Source organism: Pristiophorus japonicus, chromosome 2, assembly GCF_044704955.1.
Source record: "Pristiophorus japonicus isolate sPriJap1 chromosome 2, sPriJap1.hap1, whole genome shotgun sequence".
NCBI lineage: Eukaryota > Metazoa > Chordata > Chondrichthyes > Pristiophoridae > Pristiophorus > Pristiophorus japonicus.
Genome location: NC_091978.1, coordinates 350130646 through 350153710, shown reverse-complemented (window position 1 = coordinate 350153710; position 23065 = coordinate 350130646). Strand labels below are relative to the sequence as shown.

At 42.8% G+C, this 23065-nt stretch overlaps 1 protein-coding gene across 4 annotated transcripts in view; it reads left to right on the top strand.

Moving 5' to 3' along the window:
- hook3 (hook microtubule-tethering protein 3) overlaps positions 1-23065 on the top strand; it is a 129373-nt gene that overhangs the window by 87285 nt on the left and 19023 nt on the right. For all 4 annotated transcript variants that reach the window (XM_070872280.1, XM_070872278.1, XM_070872281.1 and 1 more), the window contains 6 exons: positions 623-733; positions 1114-1198; positions 1319-1388; positions 3871-4011; positions 18380-18467; positions 20731-20765. In XM_070872280.1, the coding sequence (XP_070728381.1) occupies positions 623-733; positions 1114-1198; positions 1319-1388; positions 3871-4011; positions 18380-18467; positions 20731-20765 (530 nt within the window). The remainder of the gene's footprint in view (positions 1-622; positions 734-1113; positions 1199-1318; positions 1389-3870; positions 4012-18379; positions 18468-20730; positions 20766-23065) is intronic.

The window sequence follows — 23065 nt, the reverse complement described above, 5'->3', positions numbered from 1 at the left end:
TTTTTCAAAGCATATCCTTTGAACATGACAGATGTTTTCTGCTACAGAAATCCTGCTCCCTTGTATCAGAATCTATCAGCTTTTGCAGAGTTAAGGAATACTCTGCATCACCAATTGCTCTCAAGATTTCTGATGGCTTAACTGTTCTAGATTGGCTGCTCTAAAGTACAGCCTTCATTGCTTTCAGTGTAGTTGCCCTAAGATGCTCCCTGTTAATAAAACCATTCGGTAGGCCATTAGGGAGGAGCGGCCATAACTTTTATTCTAAAATGGAAGCGTACTTGAATAAAGATATTTTCCCAGCCTTTCCTTCAACGTCGTAAAAATGGCCAAGTTAGTGATATCAATAGTTATTATAATAATGTACTCAAGTAAACCTCTGTCGCTATAAGCAGCTTTTTTGGATGTTGAAGATGCAGTATTTTACTGCAATTAAGTTAGATTAATCTTGTTTACTCTAAATATGCTAAATGCTTGTACAGAAATCAAAGTTCAAGTGTTGCTGTATCAGTTTGGATTATCCTCAGTTGTAGGATTTCAAATGTCTCGTAGTAAGTGTGGAAGGATATTTAAAATTAAATTTCTAAATTCTACAATATTAATTGCATTTTTATCATTGTAGGTTGTTGAGCTTCAAAACAGGTTGTCTGAGGAGTCAAAAAAGGCAGACAAAATGGAGTTTGAGTATAAAAGATTGAAAGAAAAAGTGGATACTCTTCAGAAAGAAAAAGATGTAAGTTTCTTTTTTCAATTCATTTTAGATTTTGATAACAAATTCTGACATCTGAATTTTATTTGAAACAAAGCCCTACTTTGACAAACCATGGCAGATTATTATAAATGTCACGTTTATATTGCACTTATTTCAAATAACGTAATACAGTGTATACCTTTTTCCTTACAACGAACCTATTGAAAGCTCTACAGAATTACAACAGAAGTTTTCTTAAAATTATTTATCACACTGCTAGTCTTGTGTCCAAAAGTAAAAAATACTTATAGACTGGGGAAATGGAACTTATTTTAAACTCACTTACAAGTAAACTAAGTTTCATAATATTCTGATTTCAAATAGTATTCTGTAATCTTTCTAAAACTCAAATACTTCTGCAGAGGTTAAGAACAGAGAGAGATTCCTTAAAGGAGACTATTGAAGAACTGCGGTGTGTTCAAGTGCATCAAGGCCAACTTACAGCCGGTCTGTAGTAAAAGCTTTATTTTCATTTTGCTTTGGATTATCTGCTGAATTACTTAGTATTTAATGAAAGTAATTGAATCCAGGCAGCATAACATTGAGAAATCTTTATATTTCCCACAGGACTTATTCCAATGAATAGTCAACAGGCATCAGACAGTTTAGCAGCAGAGATAATAACCCCTGAAATCAAGTAAGTAAAAGATGTGCTAAATTTTTCATATAAGAATAATATATTTTACTTCAAAGGCAAATAACGTGACTTAATATGGGCCTGTAACTAGATTTAATATGAATCTGTTATGTTCCTGTGCTGTTTCATTCATCCTGTCTTCTCGCAGCTCTGTACATTTCATTTATGATTTTATTATCTCTCTAATCTGTTTCAAGTGTTTTGGGTTCTATTTTGACAACTTCAGTACTATTTGCAACCCTAGATCATGGAAGACCCAACTTGCAGGATAGTTGTAAGCTTGGTAATTCTCAAGAGTATAATGCCATGCCGGTATTAAGTAAGGGATGACATAATTATCTTCTTATACAATGAACAAACTTTGAACTTTAATCTTCATGGTCTAAAACTGGCTACACAAAAATCCATGGTTAGCAAGTGTAGCTAAAAATATTATTTTGTACATCAGCTTCCTTGTTGCTCTCTTCTGCCCCAGTTACCTACTGCCACAGAAGATGTGCACATTAATATTACATGCATCCAATGTAATATTACATCCACCTAATTTAATCTTAAATGAGAAGTTTATATAAACGCTTACCTGAGGGACTGGTGAATTCTTCTGAGGTGAGGAGTACCTGGATGGGAATCTGTGTAGATATGGTGATCCTGACTGAGTGATAAAGGCTTACAACACAGATTAAAATAAATATATTCCTGTAAGGTGAAAAGGGGGTGCAGCAAAGTAAAGCTTTCTGTGATAGACTAAAATAGATGAAAATTAAACTGAAAGTTAACAGGGAAGGCTAACAATACTGAAGATAAATCATGAGGAAAATAGAAAGTGTATTGGGGAAACAAAAAGAGAGACGAGAAGGGCTAAAAGGGAATATACAAAAAGACTACCAGATAATATAAAAGAAAATAGCCATAGCTTTTATAAGCATATAAAAAGTAAAAGAATAGTTAGATAGGGTAGGACCACTCATAGATGAAGGAAGGTGTCCAATTGTGGAGGGTGAAGATATGGTAGAGATGGGAAACATTTTGCATCGTTTTTTTACAAATGATGGTGGAAGAGACAGTGTAGGTGTACTGTAGGAGGATATCGAACAGTTAAGCAGCTGTTATAAATTTGGGTCTGTCCAGATATCCAATCAGATCCAGTGGTGTAGGTCAATCCCTTAAGCAAACCTATGGTCTGCTTCTCATTGTAGTTGACTCCCACTATCCTATATCTACCAGCACAGTAGTAGACCCAGATGTGTAACAATGAAACTTCCTTATGTTATGGACTAGATCTTTGTGTCTAATGTCATAGAACCATAGAATCTTACAGCACAGAAGGAAGCCACTCACCCATCGTGCCTGTGCCGGTTCTTTGAAAGAGCTATCCAATTAGTCCTGCTCACCTGCTGTTTACCTATAGAACTGCAAATGTTTCCTTTTCAAGTATATATTGAATTCCTTTCAAAAGTTACTTTTGTATCTGCTTCCATCACCTTTCAGGCAGCATTCCAGATCATCATAACTCACTACCTAAAAAAAAAGTCTCCTAATTTCACCTGTTTTTTTTTTTTGCCAATGATCTTAAATCTGCGTCCTTCGGTAATCGACCCTCCTGCCAATGGAAACAATTCATAATTTTCAATTTCTCTATTTAATCTCCCCTTCACTGCTCTAAGGAGAACAATCCCAGCTTCTCTAATCTCTCCGCATAACTGAAAACTCTCATCCCTGATACCATTCTGGTAAATCTCCCCTGCACCCTTTCCAAGGCCTTGACATCCTTCCTATAGTGTGCTGCCCAGAATTTGGACACAATACTCCAGCTAAGGCCTCATAAGTGAATGATAAAGTTTTAGCATAACATCTTTTTCTTTGTACTCTCTGCCTCCTATTTATTAAGCCCAGGATCTCATGCTTTAACAGCCTTATCAATTTGTCCTGCCACCATCAAAGATTTATTTATGTGAACCCCCATGTTTCTCTGTTCCTGCACCTACTTTAAAATTGTAATCACTTCATGATCCTCTGCATTAAATTTCTTCTGCCCATTTTACCAGTATTTTTTTCTTTACTCTTGCATTCTTATTATTATTCTTTTTATTAGAAAATTTTACAATTATAGTGCATCATTATATATTTGAACATAACTTATATGTTACATTGTTTCATATATAATCAACATCAGCAGCTTGGTACCTAATTTTTGTGGAGAGAGTTTGTAAATGTTCCTAGCAGTAATATTTATTGTATTTCTTGTCTGGGGGGGACATGTACAACAAAACTTCCATAAGTTTCGTGCAGCAGAAACAAATACAAGAGTTACGAGGCCACGGAGAGAGTGGAAATTGTTTTGGATTGCTCTAGCAAAGATGCAGCACGGACACAATGGGCTGAATGGCCTGTTTCTGTGCTTTGAAATTCTAGTTGAATATCTTTTGTGAAATAAGTTACTTAGGTGTGTGATGTGTGGATTAACATTATATTCCTGCTCTAGGGAAAAACTTATCCGGCTACAGCATGAAAACAAGATCCTGAAGTTGAACCAAGAGGGATCAGATAACGAAAATATAGCTCTATTGCAAAGTTTGCTGGAGGATGCCAACAGACGGGAGAGTGAACTGGAGACAGAGAACAGGTAGGAAACAGTCCAATAATGGATGATTTGTTGTACATAATGGCAACACACGTCTTAAAAGTCACTTATTCACACCAACTCAGAAGATGCAGAATATGTAATGGTAGAACTGTATAACTATTAACAAAGGAAAAGGCTGGTGTGTGCTGAATAAGCGACTGCTGCAATACTAGCTGTGTGCTGGAGCTGTTTTTCTGCTCAGTTACTATGGGCTCAATTTTCCCCGAGCCTGATTTCTGGCGTACTTGCCCCAGTTGCGCCACTTCATTACATGAGTAGATGCGCCAGGAAATATTCTTCCTAGTTTCCCCGATGTTTGGCCTCCACTCTGGATCCGCGCAGCGTGGCCAGTCGCCTCGGGGGATGGAGCCTGGCCTGCGTTTAAAAAAGATGTCGGGACCTCTGCACATGCGCGGTGGAAAAAAGTGACGTTCCTGACGTCTCTGAAATGGCCGCGAATGCGCAGTAGCGTTGTGGTTGAGTTCTCTGCTTGGAGCAAAATCTACAGAATGAATCCTTCAACAGAAAGCACCAAAACACGGGTAAGCATGCAATAGGTCTTACGAAACTGTCGATTTACTCATTTTATTGCACACTGCAGTTGAATTTGATTGTATACAGTTTGAATGTAATAGGTCACCACTGTTTCCAGTGTCCTCGTACTGTGTTAATTTTCTTACACAACCCCCTGGCCGTGCTGTTGGCTCCAGTCTAACACTTGCCTGACACAGTGCTACTTAGTCCAATATATACCATTCTGTGCAATGGAGTTGCATAAGCTCCTTATTTACATGTACGAGAGAAGTTTCTCAGGTCAATTAAGATGCTGGTGGGTAGGTGTTCCATTTTTTTTTTACAGCTGATATATTCCTTGGTTTTGCATCATTAGCCACTCCGCTGAGCCTGCTGCTCTCTACTAACAATAGTATACCTTTCAACTGTCCAATATTCAGATAACCCTCATCGCTGTATTCCAGCTTACTGGAATAAATCATGTAATCGCCTAGACTTTGGTAGGGGGAGGAATAAATACTATCAGAACGTAGGTTCGGCTAGCAACTGCAAGACAGGTTTATTTAACATTACCTAGGTAAAGAAATAATATTCAGTTGAAGCAGTATATTTCTAGTACTATTCTTATTAAAATAACAAAACTTCTTTGTTACACATAAAACTGACCATTGAAACTTATTGCATGTATTTTGCATGGCTTTACTTGACCACAAAACCTCTGATTAACTTTGTGCCCCGATGGCTTTTGGCCTGGGAAGACAGCGGGCCGGTGCGGGGTCCTTTCGGCCTGGGAAGGCAGCAGGCCGGTGTGTGCAGGGTCCTTTCGGCCGGGATGGCAGCGGGCCTGCCCGCACCTATCCTGGGTCGAAATAACCCACCCCCCCATCTACCTGCTCTGTCTTCAGCCTCGCGGTCTGCTCCCCCGCCCCTAGCCCTGGCCGAAGGGCTTGCCGGTGCGTTTCCCCGCCCCTAGCCCTGGCCGAGTGGTCGGTCTACCGGTCAAAGGCTTCCCTCCACCCCCTCTCCCCCCCCCCCCCCCCCCACCTCTCTCTTCTCTTTTTCCCCCCCCCCCCCATCTCTCTCTTTCTCCCCCCATCTCTCTCTTTCTCCCCCCATCTCTCTCTTCCTCCCCCACTTCTCTCTTTCCCCCTCTCTTTTACCATCCTGCTGCTGTCCGGGTATCTGCTGCACTTACCTGCGCCGATTTCTTTAACTGTCCGCAAGGGTTTTCTCGAGTGGCCACATACGCTGGCCTAAGTAGAAATGGAGTAACTATTTGCTCCAAAGTTGCCTAGGTGGCTGGTAACGTCCCCTTCTGAGCAAAATGAAGCTTACCTAAAAGGAACATAACTAAGTCAGTTACGCTGGTGCAAATTGATTGGGGAAACTGGGGATTTTTAAGTTAGGCCAGAAAAAGCAGCCGACTCCAAAAAAAAACGGAGCAAATACTGGGGAAAATTGAGCCCTATGTTTTCTTTTGTGAGGTGGATCAGTTTTGTGGGGTTTGCAATCGTTTTAATTTGAAAATCAAGATAATTTTGGTATACCATCACAAAGCCTTACCATTTCAAAAACATTTGCATGAAATTAATCTGGTTTTCAGAGGGAAAGTGATGCAGTTGCTTGATGTGCCGATAGAGCAATAGTGTTACAGCTGCATCCAGAGCTTTGCCCTCATCGCCAATTTCTGATCTGTTTGAGAAGACTGTAGAGAGGGCTTTAAACTAATTAGTGGGGAGGAGGATTCAGGTGAGTGAAATTTAAAAAGTCAAAGGAGAAGGCAATAGATCAGCGTAGCACTGGGGGAAATAAAAACCAGAGTGTGCCAGGAAGGGACAGAATGTATAAACATAAAGGCGAATCAGAAAGTGGGGTCAAAGCAGGAAAAAATGGTTAAAAAAAATGATTTTAAAAGCTCTTTATCTGAATGCATGTAGCATTCGTAACAAAATAGATGAATTGACGGCGCAATTAGATACAAATGGGTATGATCTGATAGCCATTACAGAGACGTGGTTGCAAGGTGACCAGGACTGGGAACTAAATATTCAGGGATATTTGACAATTGGGAAGGACAGACAGAAAGGAAAAGGAGGTGGGGTAACACTGTTAATAAAGGATGAGATCAGTGTGGTTAGTGAGAAACGATATTGGCTCAGAGGATCAAGATGTTGAATCAGTTTGGGTGGAGATAAGGAATAATAAGGGGAAAAAGTCATTGGTGGACGTAGTCTATAGGCCCCCTAATAGGAGCTGCATTGTTGGACAGAGTATAAATCAAGAAATTATGGAGTCTTATAATAAAGGAATGGCAAGGAATGGGCGATTTTAACCTTCATATTGATTGGACAAAACAAATTGGCCAGGGTAGCCTTGAGGAAGAGTTCATAGTGTATCCAGGATAGTTTCCTTGAACAGTATGTTGCGGAACCAACCAGGGAGCAGGCTATCTTAGATTTTGTACTGTGTAATGAGACAGGATTAATAAATGGTCTCGAAGTAAAGGATCCTCTAGGAATGAGTGACCATAACAAGGTTGAATTTCAAATTCAGTTGGAGGGTGAGAAAGTTGGTTCTCAAACCAGTGTCCTAAGCTTAAATAAAGGAGACTACAAAAGTATGAGGGCAGAGTTGGCTAAAGTGGACTGGATTAAAGTATAGGATGGACATTTAAGGAGATACTTCGTAACTCACAACAAAAATATATCCCAATGAGAAGGCAAGACTGTAAGAGAAGTGATAATCATCCGTGGCTAATTAAGGAAATAAGGGATGGTATCAAATTGAAAACCAGGGCATACAATATGGCCAAGACTAGTGGGAGACCAGAGGATTGGGAAACTTTTAAAAGCCAGCAAAGAATGACTAAAAAAATGATAGAGGGAAGATAGATTATGAAAGTAAACTAGCACGAATATTAAAACAGTAAGAGTTTCTACAGGTACATAAAAAGGAAGAGAGCGGCTAAAGTAAATGTTGGTCCCCTGGAGGATGAGACTGGGGAATTAATAATAGAGAACAGGGCAGAGATGTTGAACAAATATTTTGTGTCAGTCTTGATGGTAGAAGACACTAAAAACATCTCAATAGTGGATAATCAAGGGCTATAGGGAGGGAAGAACTTAAAACAATCACCATCACTGATGACATAGTACTCGGTAAAATAATGGGACTAAAGGCTGACAAGTCCCCTGGACCTGATATCTTACATCCTAGGGTCTTAAAAGAAGTGGCTGCAGAGATAGTGGATGCTTTGGTTGTAATCTACTGAAATTCCCTGGATTCTGGGGTGGCCCAGCAGATTGGAAAACCACAAATGTAACGCCCCTATTTTTAAAAAAAAAAGGAGTCCAACAAAAAGCAGGAAACTATAGACCAGTTAGCCTAACATCTGTCATTGAGGAAAATGCTGGAGTCCATTAATAAGTAAGCACTAGCGGGACATTTGGAAAAGCATAATTCAATCAGAGTCAGCATGGTTTAATAAAGGGGAAATTATGTTTGACAAATTTGCTGGAGTTCTTTGAGGATGTAACGAGCAGGGTGGATAAGGGGGAACCAGTGGATGGGGTGTATTTGGATTTCCAGAAGGCATTCGATAAAGTGCCACATAAAAGGTTCCTGCACAAGATAAAAGTTCACGGGGATGGGGTTAATATATTAGCATGGATAGAGGATTGGCTAACTAACAGAAAACAGAGAGTCGGGATAAATGGGTCATTTTCCAGTTGGAAACAGTGACTAATGGGGTGCCGCAGGGATCGATGCTGGGTCCTCAACTATTTATGACTTGGATGAAGGGACCGAGTGTAATGTAGCCAAGTTTGCTGATGATCCAAAGATGGTTGTGAAAGCAAATTGTGAGGAGGACACAAAAAATCTGCAAAAGGATATAGACAGGCTAAGTAAGTGGGCAAAAATTTGGCAAATGGAGTATAATGTGGGAAAATGTGAGGTTATCCACATTGGCAGAAAAAATAGAAAAGCAAATTATAATTTAAATGGAGAAAAATTGCAAAGTGCTGCAGTACAGAGACATGGGGTTCCTTGTGCATGAAACAAAAAGTTAGTATGCAGGTACAGCAAGTAATCAGGAAGGCAAATGGAATGTTGGTCTTTATTGCAAAGGGGATAGCGTATAAAAGCAGAGAAATCCTGCTGCAACTGTACAGGGTATTGGTGAAGCCACACCTAGAGCACTGCGTATCGTTTTGGTCTCCATATTTAAGGAAGGATATATTTGCATTGGAAGCTGTTCAGAGAAGGTTCACTAGGTTGATTCCGAAGACGAGGGGGTTGACTTATAAAGATAGATTGGGTCTATACACATTGGAGTTCAGAAGAATGAGAGGTGATCTTATCGAAACATAAGATAATGAGGGGGCTCGACAAGGTGGATGCAGAGAGGATATTTCCACCCTTAGGGGAAACTAAAACTAGGATGCATAGTCTAAGAATAAGAGGCTGCCCATTTAAAATTGATGAGGAGGAATTTCTTCTGAGGGTTGTAAATCTATGGAATTCTTTGTCCCAGAGAGCTTTGGAGGCTGGGTCATTGAATATATTTAAGGCAGAGATAGACAGATTTTTGAGCGATAAGGGAGTAAAGGGTTATGGGGAGCGGGCGGGGAAGTGGAGCTGAGTCCATGATCAGATCAGCCATGATCTTATTGAATGGCGGAGCAGGCTCAAGGGGCCACATGGCCTAATCCTGCTCCTATTTCTTATATTCTTATGAGGTTGCCAGCAGAGGCTAGAAACTTGGTTGCAGAGAAATGAACAATTATCTGGTGTGTGATTCCTCTGTTTGTTGGCATCTTCTAGTAGTGCATCAATTCTAAGAACACATTAGGTAATTAAACCTATAGGGCTAGACTTTCCATTATCATCGCTATCACCCAAAAATGGACGATATTTCCGGTGTTAGTGGTTATTTTATTTTTCAGGATCGCCGGAATATCGCCCATTTTAAAAAACGGCAATTTTGCCTTTTAATTTGGGCAATAGCCTTAGCAATGTGAAATGGGTGATACCGATGTATTCAGTAGTGCAAGGCCGGCGTCCATAGCAACGACCATTCTGTGCATGCGTGTTTTTTTTTACCAGTCAATTAATTTTTCCCGTGAGTCGGGAGATCAGGGGTCATCAGGGAGGGAGAGAGAAGGAAGGTTGTGTCGAGGCAATGGAGATGGAACATGAGGAGTCGGGAGAGAGTCATGTTACAGGGAGAAGGAGGGCAAAAGCCTTTTCTGGTGAAGCTAACGAAGCTCTGGTCCACGAGGTGGAAACTCGGTGGGGCCAATTAACCCGGGGTGGGCGAGGGAAACCCCCCCCCCGGATATATCAGCGAATATGGACGGACATTGCCAAAGTGGTAACTTCGGCAGCCCACGATGTGAGAGAGGCAAACCAGTGCCGGAAGCGCTGGAACAGTGTGGTGGCATCTGCAAGAGTAAGTATTAAATTATTAAATTTATAATTGTAATGATGCACTGACTCATTAATTAGCAAGTAAATCTGCCAGATTGTAATTAAGCTGGGTCTCTTGGGTAGCATCCCTGTTAAGATTTGGATTGGGGTCGAAACCTGCACCCGCCGGACGCTAACCCTGGGAGGGCAGGGTCCAGGACTCTAACCCTTGGAGGGCAGGTGTCCCAGGAACCATTCCGTGCAAATGTGCGTTTGTAATGTTGCTCAGATGCCTTAAACTGAATCAACAGTATTATTTAAACGCTTTGATCGAAAATTGGTGCCAAAGGAATGATTGGAATCAGACAGACCGCAAACACTCTGCATTTCTACCACTTTAGTTTAGAAGGAGAATTATTAATTATATCACTGCTCATGTGCTGTGAGCAACTCTTTAACTTGGGCACCGTCACCTTTTTGGTGAGGTTGGTGGATGGGGGCACGACTGAGCGCTGAGGGGGCCGCTCAGCTTTGCCCAGACTGTGAGTCTCTCCGGCTGCCTTCAGTCAAACAGTGACCCACCCTGGACTGGGGGAGAGCTGCCCTGGCTCACTGTCTGCCCTGGGACACTTGGGACATTACCTCCGGCCACACGGAAGTCTCTGAGCACAGTCCAGGGACACATGCCCCCTCCATTCATGCTCCGGTCATTGCCAAGCTCACCAGCGGTCCTGTTTCCCCCCCTCGGGGACTTCCATCAATTGCAATAACTCAGCTCCCTCCTCTCAGGCGATGAATGGCACGGCCCGTGGGTGGGGCCTTTCCTGGGGATTGTACACAAGGGGTTTGGTGTCACGCAGTAGGTCCTAACCACGATCTTATTAAATTTCTTCTCCGAACGTAGATGTTATAACCATGCATCAATTGCATACAAACCGTATTAGCATATAATGTTAATGATGAATTGCATGTGTGATGACTAATTGTGGATTACAATATCTATGTTTCCCTAATAGTACCTAGGCAATTAGCTTATGCCATGCTCTTGTCACGTTTGCAGAAGAAGATATCTAAGAATCGGGCGGAGCAAACGAGGACCGGAGGAGGGCCTGTGGATCTTTTTCAGTTAACTGACCTGGAGGAGCGTGCCTCAGCCCTTGTAGGGGCGCATAATCATTCTGCCACCGATGGTGGTGCAGATCCCGTTGTTGCGCCATGTGAGTAATGTGTAAACCAGTGGTAATTTAATGCCATTTGATTATGATATATGAATGATGTAATGTTATGCATGCAGCTTCTGTACTCATGTTAATTACATGTAACGTCTCTCGTTCACATTTATTGCAGTAGTGTTGCTCCTCGTACGTATGCCTGCGCAGCGCAAGCATTCTCATGTCTCCTCTTGTCTTCTACTAACCTCAATTATGTTTTTCGGCTCTCCAGGCGCAACGGGAGGCCCCTGGAGCATCACCCCAATTGCTGTAGGTCGTGCTTACCACTGGCAAAGAAGAAGATACAACCGAAGAGGATGATGAGCCTCAAGGGTCGTCTGCGCAGTACCTGTGGCCACGTCCTCCTCAACAGCTGAAGTAACGGGGCCGAGCAGCTTACAGCAGGGCCCTCCGAGTCGTCCAGTGCCTACGTCGACCCCGCGGAGGTTGGGTTGGCGAGGTAGGCACGTGCAGCGACGGGCAGATGTGAACGAGGACATGTGCCTCTGTCGAGGGCGAGCGTCGACATTGGTCGAGAGCTCCTCCAAGTGCTTGGTGGGTTGACTGGCAACATTGCCACACTATCTGCTAAAATCTCGGAGGATATGGGGCAGGTAGTTGTGGCAATACGGCAAACGGCCGACTCCATCGATGCCATGCGGCAGCCGATGGTTTCGGGATACGGCACTGCACCCCAAGGTGCCGTACCACCAACAACATCGACCGATGCAAGACAGGAGGAAGCAGTTGCTTCTGACTTGGAAGACATTTCTTTGGAAGCGTCTTCTCCTCAGCCCCCCTGAATTGAATCTCCTCCACAGCAGCAGCCCCTCAAGGTGCTCTACTGCAAGACGACTTGGCCCCGTTATTGGGGTGTAAGTGGTAAAGGGGGGGGTTATGATGGGTGGTAAAGGTAGAGGAGGAAAGTGGGGGCGGGGGGGATGTCTAATCTATTTTAACTGGAATTTTTGCCTGTTCTTATTGTTGTTAAAAATATGTTGAATATTGGGGATGTTTTTATAATTTTATCATTATTAAAAATTTATTGTTGGGTGAAGAACTTTGTTGACTATTGGGGGTGGGGGGGGAGATGGATATTATAGTTAATTTTTATACATCAATTGTTAAATTATTAAATTTTTTTATTGAACTTTACAATTGTTGTGCAGTATCTTCTAATAACGTACGGTTAAACATGAATACAAGTGTTGCAAACAATGGGCAGGCCAGGCAAGGTTGAAACGTAACTATAACTGTCACCAACGTAACTTCACACAAAGCATTCATTTATGAGCTGCTGATGCAACAGCCTTGCCACTGTGTAACTACCACGGAGCTTTTCCAGTAGTGTGGGGAGGTAGGGGCATAGGTTCATTGCCAGGCCGATTGTCCTCCCTGAGGTCCTTGTCCTCCCCTTCCATCTACCCTCTCTCCTGAGCCGGCAGTCCCCTCTGGCAATTGTTGTCCTCTCCTGATAGCTAGGTTATGCAACATGCAGCACACCACAATGAACTTAGCGACCTGCTTTAGGGTGGTATTGTAGGTTGACTCCTGAGTGGTCCAGGCATCTGCAGCGCTGCTTCAGAACTCTGTTTGTCTTTTCAACGATATTACGTGTGGCTATATGGCTTTCATTGTAGCGTTTCTCGGCTTCTGTCTAGGGCTTACGCAGGGGGGTCGTGAGCCAGCTGGCAAGGCCATATTCTTTATCCCCCAGCATCCAACCGTGACCTCGTGGCTGACTCTTCAACAGGTCAGAGACAGTGCTCTCACGCATTTTCCAACATTCCATTGACTCTGGATCAGTTCCTATGGAGTGGAGGGTAGCCAATGTAACCCCACTTTTTAAAAAAGGAGGGAGAGAGAAAACAGGGAATTATAGACCGGTCAGCCTGACATCGGTAGTGGGTAAAATGATGGAATCAATTATTAAGGATGTCATGGCAGTGCATTTGGAAAGAGGTGACATGATAGGTCCAAGTCAGCATGGATTTGTGAAAGGGAAATCATGCTTGACAAATCTTCTGGAATTTTTTGAGGATGTTTCCAGTAGAGTGGATAAGGGAGAACCAGTTGATGTGGTATATTTGGACTTTCAGAAGGCGTTCGACAAGGTCCCACACAAGAGATTGATGTGCAAAGTTAGAGCACATGGGATTGGGGGTAGTGTGCTGACATGGATTGAGAACTGGTTGTCAGACAGGAAGCAAAGAGTAGGAGTAAATGGGTACTTTTCAGAATGGCAGGCAGTGACTAGTGGGGTACCGCAAGGTTCTGTGCTGGGGCCCCAGCTGTTTACACTGTACATTAATGATTTAGATGAGGGGATTAAATGTAGTATCTCCAAATTTGCGGATGACACTAAGTTGGGTGGCAGTGTGAGCTGCGAGGAGAATGCTGTGAGGCTGCAGAGCGACTTGGATAGGTTAGGTGAGTGGGCAAATGCATGGCAGATGAAGTATAATGTGGATAAATGTGAGGTTAAAACAGAGAGACAGACTATTATCTGAATGGTGACAGATTAGGAAAAGGGGAGGTGCAAAGAGACCTGGGTGTCATGGTACATCAGTCATTGAAGGTTGGCATGCAGGTGCAGCAGGCGGTTAAGAAAGCAAATGGCATGTTGGCCTTCATAGCAAGGGGATTTGAGTACAGGGGCAGGGAGGTGTTGCTACAGTTGTACAGGGCATTGGTGAGGCCACACCTGGAGTATTGTGTACAGTTTTGGTCTCCTAACCTGAGGAAGGACATTCTTGCTATTGAGGGAGTGCAGCGAAGGTTCACCAGACTGATTCCCGGGATGGCGGGACTGACCTATCAAGAAAGACTGGATCAACTGGGCTTGTATTCACTGGAGTTCAGAAGAATGAGAGGGGACCTCATAGAAACGTTTAAAATTCTGACGGGGTTAGACAGGTTAGATGCAGGAAGAATGTTCCCAATGTTGGGGAAGTCCAGAACCAGAGGTCACAGTCTAAGGATAAGGGGTAAGCCATTTAGGACCGAGATGCGGAGGAACTTCTTCACCTGTGGTGAACCTGTGGAATTCTCTACCACAGAAAGTAGTTGAGGCCAATTCACTAAATATATTCAAAAAGGAGTTAGATGAGGTCCTTACTATTAGGGGGATCAAGGGGTATGGCGAGAAAGCAGGAATGGGGTACTGAAGTTGAATGTTCAGCCATGAACTCATTGAATGGCGGTGCAGGCTAGAAGGGCCGAATGGCCTACTCCTGCACCTATTTTCTATGTTTCTATGTTTCTATGTTTCATGGATGCTCCCTGGAAAATTTGCATTTACTGCCATGATTATTTGCTTGTGGTCTATTGCACCCTGCACCTTGGGGAATTTTGGTATTCTCGAGAACCCCAAAGCCCTTTCACTCTGTGCCTCCCTGGTCATAGGGAAGTTTATAAAAATCCATCCTTTGTGTGTAAAGGGCTTCACTCGCCTGTCGAATGCAGCAATGTGTTGCGTGCTGAGAGATGCAGCAAATGTCGCCAGCTGAAGCCTCAAGGAGCCCGATGCATAGAAGGAAAGTACCGCAGTAACTTTAACCTCAACGGGCAGTACAGTCCTGATGATGCTGGTAGGCTGCTGATCTCCCTTAATTATCTGGCATCATCATAGGCAGTCCCTCGAAATCGAGGAAGACTTGCTTCCACTCAAGTTCTCAGATGACTGTACAGTCCAATACGGGAATTACAGTCTCTGTCACGGGTGGGATAGTCGTTGAAGGAAAGGGTGGGTGGGGAGTCTGGTTTGCCGCATGCTCCTTCCGCTGCCTGCGCTTGTTTTCTGCATGCTCTCAGCGACAATACTCTAGGTGCTCAGCGTCCTCCTGGATGCTCTTCCTCCACTTAGGGTGGTCTTTGGCCAGCGATTCCCAGGTGTCGGTGGGGATGTTGCACTTTATCAAGGAGGCTGATGACCTCCTTTTGGAAGCGCAGCCTTCTAACGCATGTGTTATCGGACAAGTCCAGGTATAATCGCTTATCCCTGTAAATGCGTTGGGTGTAAGGTGGTCTCCTCCTCAGCAGTCTGCCATCTCTTTGATTGTGAATGCTGTTCAATGAACCTTCTCCCATCTCTATTCTGCACCATGTGAGTAGTCATCAATACTGGTTGAGAAATTACAGGCCCCATCACTATAAATGCCCTAATCTCGCTCCAAATATTCTTAAATTGTCCTCAACAAATACAATATAAACTCAAAATTGACCACAATATGATTAGATAATTGACAAGATTCTAAAACGCCTTTAAAATCACACAAGAATTACTTCAATGCTCCCATCCATTTTAAGCAGCCTTTTATTAAACTTCTTCCGATTTACAAAATGGCGCCCATACTGCTAGGTTAAGGTCAGGTGAGTGCAGCTTTTCTTGATCATCTTTTTGGTTGAGCGATCATTTGGGCGCAATATGGGAAAAATGCTGAAAATAGCGCTCGGCGATATTTGGGCGCTAGTTTCCATTATAAACAGTATTCTGGGCCTTGCACGAGTGATGACGTCAGATTTTATTTTTAAAAAATAGGCCGGGCAATTCAGCTTATTCCTGTATGCCGACAGTTGCGCCGGCGATAATCGGGCACTAGTTTCCATTTATCATCAAATATGGGCATTAAACAGTATCTCGGCGCTTATGTGTGTGCTAAATGGGCAAATATGTGCCGAAAGTCTAGATACCTAAGTGATGCCGCTGAAATAATTATTGGTGACAGTACAAAGCAGATTTTCCTCTTTGTTATGCTCAGTTCCCAGGCACAGCAAAGAGGAAATAGGAGAAGAGACCCATTGCACAAACAGAAAATGCTGGAATTACTCGGGCAGCTTCTGGGTAAAGAACAGAAGTGTTTTTTCTGCACTGCCTCCAATGTAGGAATAATTTCGCTGATGTAAATAACCAGAATTGTTAGACAATGTAAAGAAGTAGTAGAACAGTTGGGGGTGGTAACCGAAGGCATGGTTGAAGAGAGTTTTTGAGGATGCTTTTGAAAGTGGAGAGAAATAACATGAGAGAGTAGGGCCCAAATGGCTAAAGGCTAAGACACTGATGGTAGAGCAGCGGAAGAAAGGTGGGGCTGGCCTTCACAGAACACCAGACACCAGAGACGAGAGCTGAGAGGTTGTAGGGGTAGGACAATAAGGCTATAGAGCAATTTGTAAATGAGGACAAGGATTTTGAATTTATTGCATCGGAGGGCAAGAAGGAAACTGGAGTCTCCAAGGTAAGGGTGATGGTGAGGGGACTTCGTACATGATAGATTGCAGAACCCAGATAAGTCGAGCCTGACGATGCCATAGGCGTGAATAAGGGTTGTCCTGGAAAAATAATTGCCAATGTATGCTGAATATTGGCTTCTCCAATTTGTACTGGGTTGAACCAGGTACAGGGTGAACCTCTCTAGTCCGGGACTCTTTGGCCCGGCAACATCCCTGGTCCGGCATCATTCCCGGAGGGGAGTCACAACCGGCGTTGTGTCCTGTGTTCATCAAGTCGAGTCATTTTTTTTAAAGAGTATGGAGAATAAGAAAGACCACCGGGAAAGGCCGATTGCTGGCTTATATGCGATAAAGCACTTGGGTGCCCACGAAAGCCGATTCCTCCAAACGGCGCAGACATCAACCAAAGCAAAACAGGTTGAAAGCTGCCACAGATCTGGGTCACAAATGCCGGTGAGTGGGTGGGCAGCCCCAAGTCACAGTGACAATGTTGCTGCCCCTTCCAAACAACACCTGCTCCGAGCTGCCACTCACCTTTTTGATGTTGGACTTGGAGGCCGGATGCAAATCCTTTTTATACATGAATTTGGTGAATTATTTCCCCATGTTGATGGGAACCACTTCACAGCCATCATGCTTGAAAATAGGGTCGGGATCAGGAGGAACCGCAGGTTCCCATTGGGATGGAATGACGCGGGTGGATGGCACTCCATTATCATAGGCAGTCCCTCAAAACGAGGATGACTTGCTTCCACGCTGAAAACGGATGAGTTCACAGGTGTTTCAATAATATTCCGGACCAGGAACTACATCCTGAAGATTGGAAGATGCCTGTGCGTGGATTTTTTTAACGTGTGGTGGCCGTTGCACCCCAGCCACCACACGGGCTTGACAGAGTAGGTCTTGGTCTAGTGGCAAGGATTAACCAAGACGACTGGAGACCAGCTCTATTGCACGGATCTAGTGCGCACACATATTCCAGTGTTGGCAGGCCTGTGCTGCTTCTGGCCCCCGAACTCACTCCTCTCCTGGACCCCGATCACATCCCTCTACGAACTCTTGCCGCTCCTTTATCCCGACCTCACCACTCCTGCTGTACCTGTCCACGCTGCAATCAGCCGTCGCCCTCCTGCAGCAGCATGCGCTGCTCCCTGCAGTGGTATGCCACCGTACCCTACTCCCTCCAATGGCCCCGGCCTGCTGATGGTCTTGCAGGCCAGGACCGTGCTGATTTCTGGGCCGGGTCGCCACACGCATGCTGTTTGTTTGCGACTGCAGGAGCTGTTCTGCCAATGTACTCATAACTATGTGTACAGTTATGGCTCTACAGAGCGGGCGGCAGCACTGCCGGGTCAGAGAAGAGGTGAGGGCTCGACTGGGTGTCAGGTGAGGGGATCTTAGTGTTTGTTTAAACCGGGTACTGCTGACAATGGTACGGAGTCGCTGTCAGCAGCTGCATCTCGCCTACAGATGCTGCTGGGCACCAAGGCCAGGACCATTGGCCCTACATTGCAACATTGGCTGCACTTCAGAAGTAATTCATTAGCTGCAAAGTGCATTGGGACATTCCAAGGTCATGAAAGGCACTATATAAATAAAAGTTCTTCTTTCTTTCGTGGAAAATATGTTTGTGTGTATCCTGGGACATGGTTGAAAAATGTTAAAAATCAAATGCTGTCTATCACACTAATTTCAGTCTGTTGTGCCAAGTGTGTGCGAGAGAACAAGGGAGGTGGAGAGCACAAGGAATGATGGAACAAAAGAGTAGGAGATATAGGATAAGATGGATCAGAACCAGCAAAAGAGAATTAATTAGTATGGGGAGTAGAAAAATGATAAAATCCACAGGGAGCGGTGGAAGGAAGGTGAGGCAAAAAGGTGGTGGCAAGAGAAAGGATAGCTAAACAAGAGCAGCAAATGACATGGGTGGGAGAGGAAATCTTTGTATGGCAATTGTATCTATGTGTAAACATAACTGAAATTTATTTTAAATCTTTTGTTAAAAGGCTAGCCAATCAGAGAATTTTGGAAATACAGTCTCAGGTTGAAGAACTTCAGAAGGCGTTACAAGATCAGGGCTCGAGAGCAGAAGATGTGAGTGTACCTACAACGGCAGAAAATATTTTGAATTACATTTTCATTTCAAAGTTGTGTTCACAGGCTGCACGGATCATTTTAAAACAAGCTTAACTAATTAACAGCAAGCTTTTTCAAATGGCTTGAAATCCTTTGGCTTCGCCATTTTATTTGTATCCAATTTATTTTCTCCCCTTTTTTCAGATTTCCAATTCATGCAGCATGCCAGTTTACAAGGCAGGCATCAACCTTCTGCATCATTGCTAAAGTTGCTGGATCACCTATCCCACTAATAGGTTATGTGAATGGCATGGAGTAACTATCTAAGTTTCTATCCCTTTTAATATCTGGTTTAGCTCTGCAATATCTCTCAAACTGGCTGGGAACTGAAATTCACTGCAAGGAAATTGCAGATGCAGGTCCAAGACTGGCCACATTAGCCTGATTGCTCCCCCAATATTGTTTTGCTACAAATATCTGACTGATGTAAAAGGAGATTGCTTAATGATGGCAAAGAAGTAACATTACTGTTCACTAACCAATGATACCAGTAAAGCGCAGTAGCTTGTTATGATATTCTACTTACTGTAACCCTATAAAGCTTCTAAAAAGATTCTTTGAATACTTCCAATTTTGCAGTCATTCTAGCAAAAAAAATTCAAAATACACATTCTCAGACAGTTGTATATACTGATGAAAACCATTATGAAGGAAGGATACTGAGTAAACCTGCAAATGCCCGTGTCTAAAAGAGACTTTTTAAAAAACTCTTCTATATAAATGGTAATGAATTTTTGGGTTGCTTTGGAGGATCATTGTCAATCATTGACAACCCATGATTGCGGATGCCATTATTAATTTATTAATTTTGGACCACACCAAGCAAACAATAGCACAAAATCCAAGTAGGGAGAAATAAACTTTCCAGAAAAGGTGCAGAGCACTGGGCAATAAAGTAATTTTTGAGGCCGGAGCAAATTTTTAAAGGAGGGATATTTATCTTCTTCTCTTTTAAACATCACAGAGACCCAAGGACTCATGAAAACTTCGTTACGGGGGGGGGGAGGGGGTGCACTACCGACTCGTTGGAATTTATCTATTTCTCTATGGCAGCAGGGATCTCAGGGCTCATGATAAGTACTTCCAAAAAGAACTATATGTTGCACAGAGGTACAGACCAGAATGCAAACAACTTTTTTAAAACTGAAAAATACATTTAAACTCAAGTATTGAAAATACCTGTAAGCTAGAACTGTTTGCAAGAGATGCCTGAGTTTGTAGAGAGCAGTCGGGAATCGGCCTGAGAGGGTTAAGAGGAATGCTTACAGCACGACCATCAGTAAAATAGGTATTGTACGCAGTAACTAAAAGTGAGTTACAGCTGGCATCCTCCTCACATCCCTCTGATGACGACATTGCGACCCCTAGGGGGAGCAAACCTCCCAATTTCAGAACCACTGTATTAGAGTAATGGTTTACGTTCTTTCCTTGAACATATTGAAATACTTTATTCTAAAGGCTAGCAAACATCTGCTTGCAATAAATATTGGAAAGTCGTATCTACATTCTTTCCTTATCAAAGGAAAAGAGTTTTCCACAAGTGGATTCATGAGATTGTTTAAAAATGGTGGATTCTAAATCTTAAAAGTGCCTTTGGAAAAGATTAAAAGTTTCTTTCGTTTTTCCTTTCTGTCTTTCGTTTGTAGTTTCAGCATTAGTCAGAAGCTCAGATGCTACTCCACGTAATAGTCAGAAATGGCAGCCTGTACGTTTGTTTCATTTCTGTAACTGTCATTTGTGTTTTAGTGTGGAAACTGGAAGCCACTCATATGCTTGAAAACAATGTGGATATTAAGAAATATGTAAGAATAAAGTTCTCCAGATCAGGAGAGATGATGGAGCTGCTACTGATATCAGCTGAGAAGACAGACAAAACATTCATGTGCCAGAAATTAAGAGGCTTAAACTTTTTCTCGTTCATCTGTTACTGAAGAGTTTCTTCTGCTGGCTGGTGTTTTTGCTTCCTACTAACATATTATCTCTGTTTCTTGGCATGGCCATCTGCTGTAGGCTATTGTGAGTATGTTTTCATTTAAGTTACATTGCTAACTGCCAGCATATACTAATATCAAACAGAAATAGTAAACCTCTGGACTTAATTGCAATGTTAATGCAGTTACGTTAATAAACTTGGTATTTTTAAATGTTGTATACTGGGTTGCGTTTGGATTTTAGTTTGACCATTTATGGTTGTATTTTATATTTTTATATCTTTTTGCAGTCAATTCTTCTGAAAAAGAAACTGGAAGAACATTTGTAAGTATTTTTTTTAAAAACTCATGTCAAAAAGACCTGTTGACTAGGCCTTCTGTCATGGGCAAATAGGGCATTAGCACCATGTGTTACTGTCATCGGTAATTTTTTTAAATGCTTCCATCGATGTGGGCTTTCAGAGTCAATGGAACAAAACCTCTTTTATAGGACTTTTCAGTAACTAGAAGGCCAACATTTTGGACTACCAATACTGACTCTCCTATAAGCTTCCCCTATCCATGGCACATCATCTGGGAAGCAAACAGACTAGGTTGCATCTTCTCCATTACACTCTGATATTTACAACAGTCAATAGTATTTTGTGGTTAAAGGCATATCTATGGTCTCAGCCATCTCATCCTGTCAAGGAAAGGTTGAAAAAAGGAAATGGAATGCTTTACAAATAAAAGTCAGAAGGAAAATGTTTTGAGGGGCAGTTAAAATCTCTCAGTAGTCTGCAAATTGAAAAAAATGAAAGTGGTCCATTATTAATGTTAGGAGCATGATACATTGTCTAGGACTGATATTCAATTTTATGTCTGCCAAACAAAACCATTGGTGCTCTTTTACGGTGGCTCATTGTCCTTTCAGGCCACTCAGGGTTACATGCAATGTAAGAAAGGTATCTGCACAGTGTCATGAGCGTGAGAGGACAAAAAAAGCTCACCTGTCTTTCTCACCTCCCCCTACTCCCTCCTACCTATACTGCACTTTACATGTAATCATTGTCAAGAATTCCAGTGGATGGAAGGTCGGAGCATTTTTCAGTAGCTTGTAACATTAGATATTAGGGTGAAGGAAATAATGTGGAATGATCGTTTGCTTTCTTTCAAAATTGGGTTTCATTTTTTTAAGTGGGCTATTAACCCTTTCTACATGGGATGCAGAGATTGCAATCTTGCAAATTCTGAGATTGACGGTAGCGGTGAAATCTAAACATTCCTCGGTATCGTCTTACCACTGGCATGTTTCAGGGCCATCTAATGCATGCTAGCAATGATATGCAGAATTGTAGGACCATAGGAATATTTAGAACAGAAAAAGAACATTGGGGTCTATCTATTTGCTCCTAAAGTTCAAAAGATTCCACACTGTGTCGCTTGTAATTTGCAGTTGCTCCTCCTGCCAAATGATTATTCAACTCACTGTTGAATTAATGATATTAACTCCTTCAATTTTCTCCATAGGCATTCTTTTCCATTCAATTATCTTCTGTGGAGTAGTTAAATCTAAACTGCCTGTTCATCTTCCCCATCCAGAGATTCTGTCCATACCCCCTGGTTTCAGAGTTTGTGCTTAAGTCAAACAATTTATTAGGGTTCAGTTTTTACTTGAAGGCTTCAGCTGCTCCCTAAAGCCTGGGCTTGATATTTTAACCCTGAGCTGTGACACTGAACTGATTTTTTTTATTGTGCAGTCTGAGCAGTGCATCTAGTTTCTCAGAATGCGGTAATACAATTAAGTAAGCTGTAATGATGGAATATTTTTCTTTAGCTTCCAGCAGTTTTTATTCAGTTTTTCAAAATTATTTGAGAAAAAGTAGAGGATAAATTTCAAAAGTTTTATGCAGGTAAAGTTTATAACTAATGTGTTTATTTTCAAATAGAGTCTGGCCGCGATTTTTCATACCGGGTCGGGAGCAAGGTGGGCGACTTAGAGTGCGTGCTGGAACCTCACTTCTGGTTGCAGCCTGCTCTGGTCAAGTGATTTTACATGCGAGGCTTGTTAAGCCTGCCCTGCGAAGTTCCCGGCCAATTAAAAGGAAGCGGGTCTGATGATGTCAGCTGATGATGCATCATCAGCTGGTTTCCATAAAGGGACCATTCCCACATACATTTTGACAGTTGTGCTGTCAGTGTTCTGCAGCATTGAGGTGCTGCAAACACTGACGAGCACTGCACAAAGGTGCACGGCTGCACCAAGGCTCTCCCATCACTCCCTCCAGATGCTTGTGGAGATAGTCATAGCATACAGGGAGTTTCTCTTCCCTTCCAATGGTTGAAAGAGACCTCTCCAGGACACCAGTGCAGCCTGGTTACACGGGCACAGCAGAGATGTCGCCAGGGGGACTTATCTGCAGTGGCACAAACCTTTCAATGATCATGAAACGTTACTGCACACTCAACCTGATCCTGCAGTGTCACTTATTGCATCCTAATCACTCTGCCTTCCCTACCCTACTCCTGCACGTCCTTACACCAACTTAACTTGCACCTCCACCCATCTCTCTCTCTCTCTCTCTCTCTCTCTCTCTCTCTCTATCTATCTAAATTATCACATCCCTATCTCACTAGGCACCCATC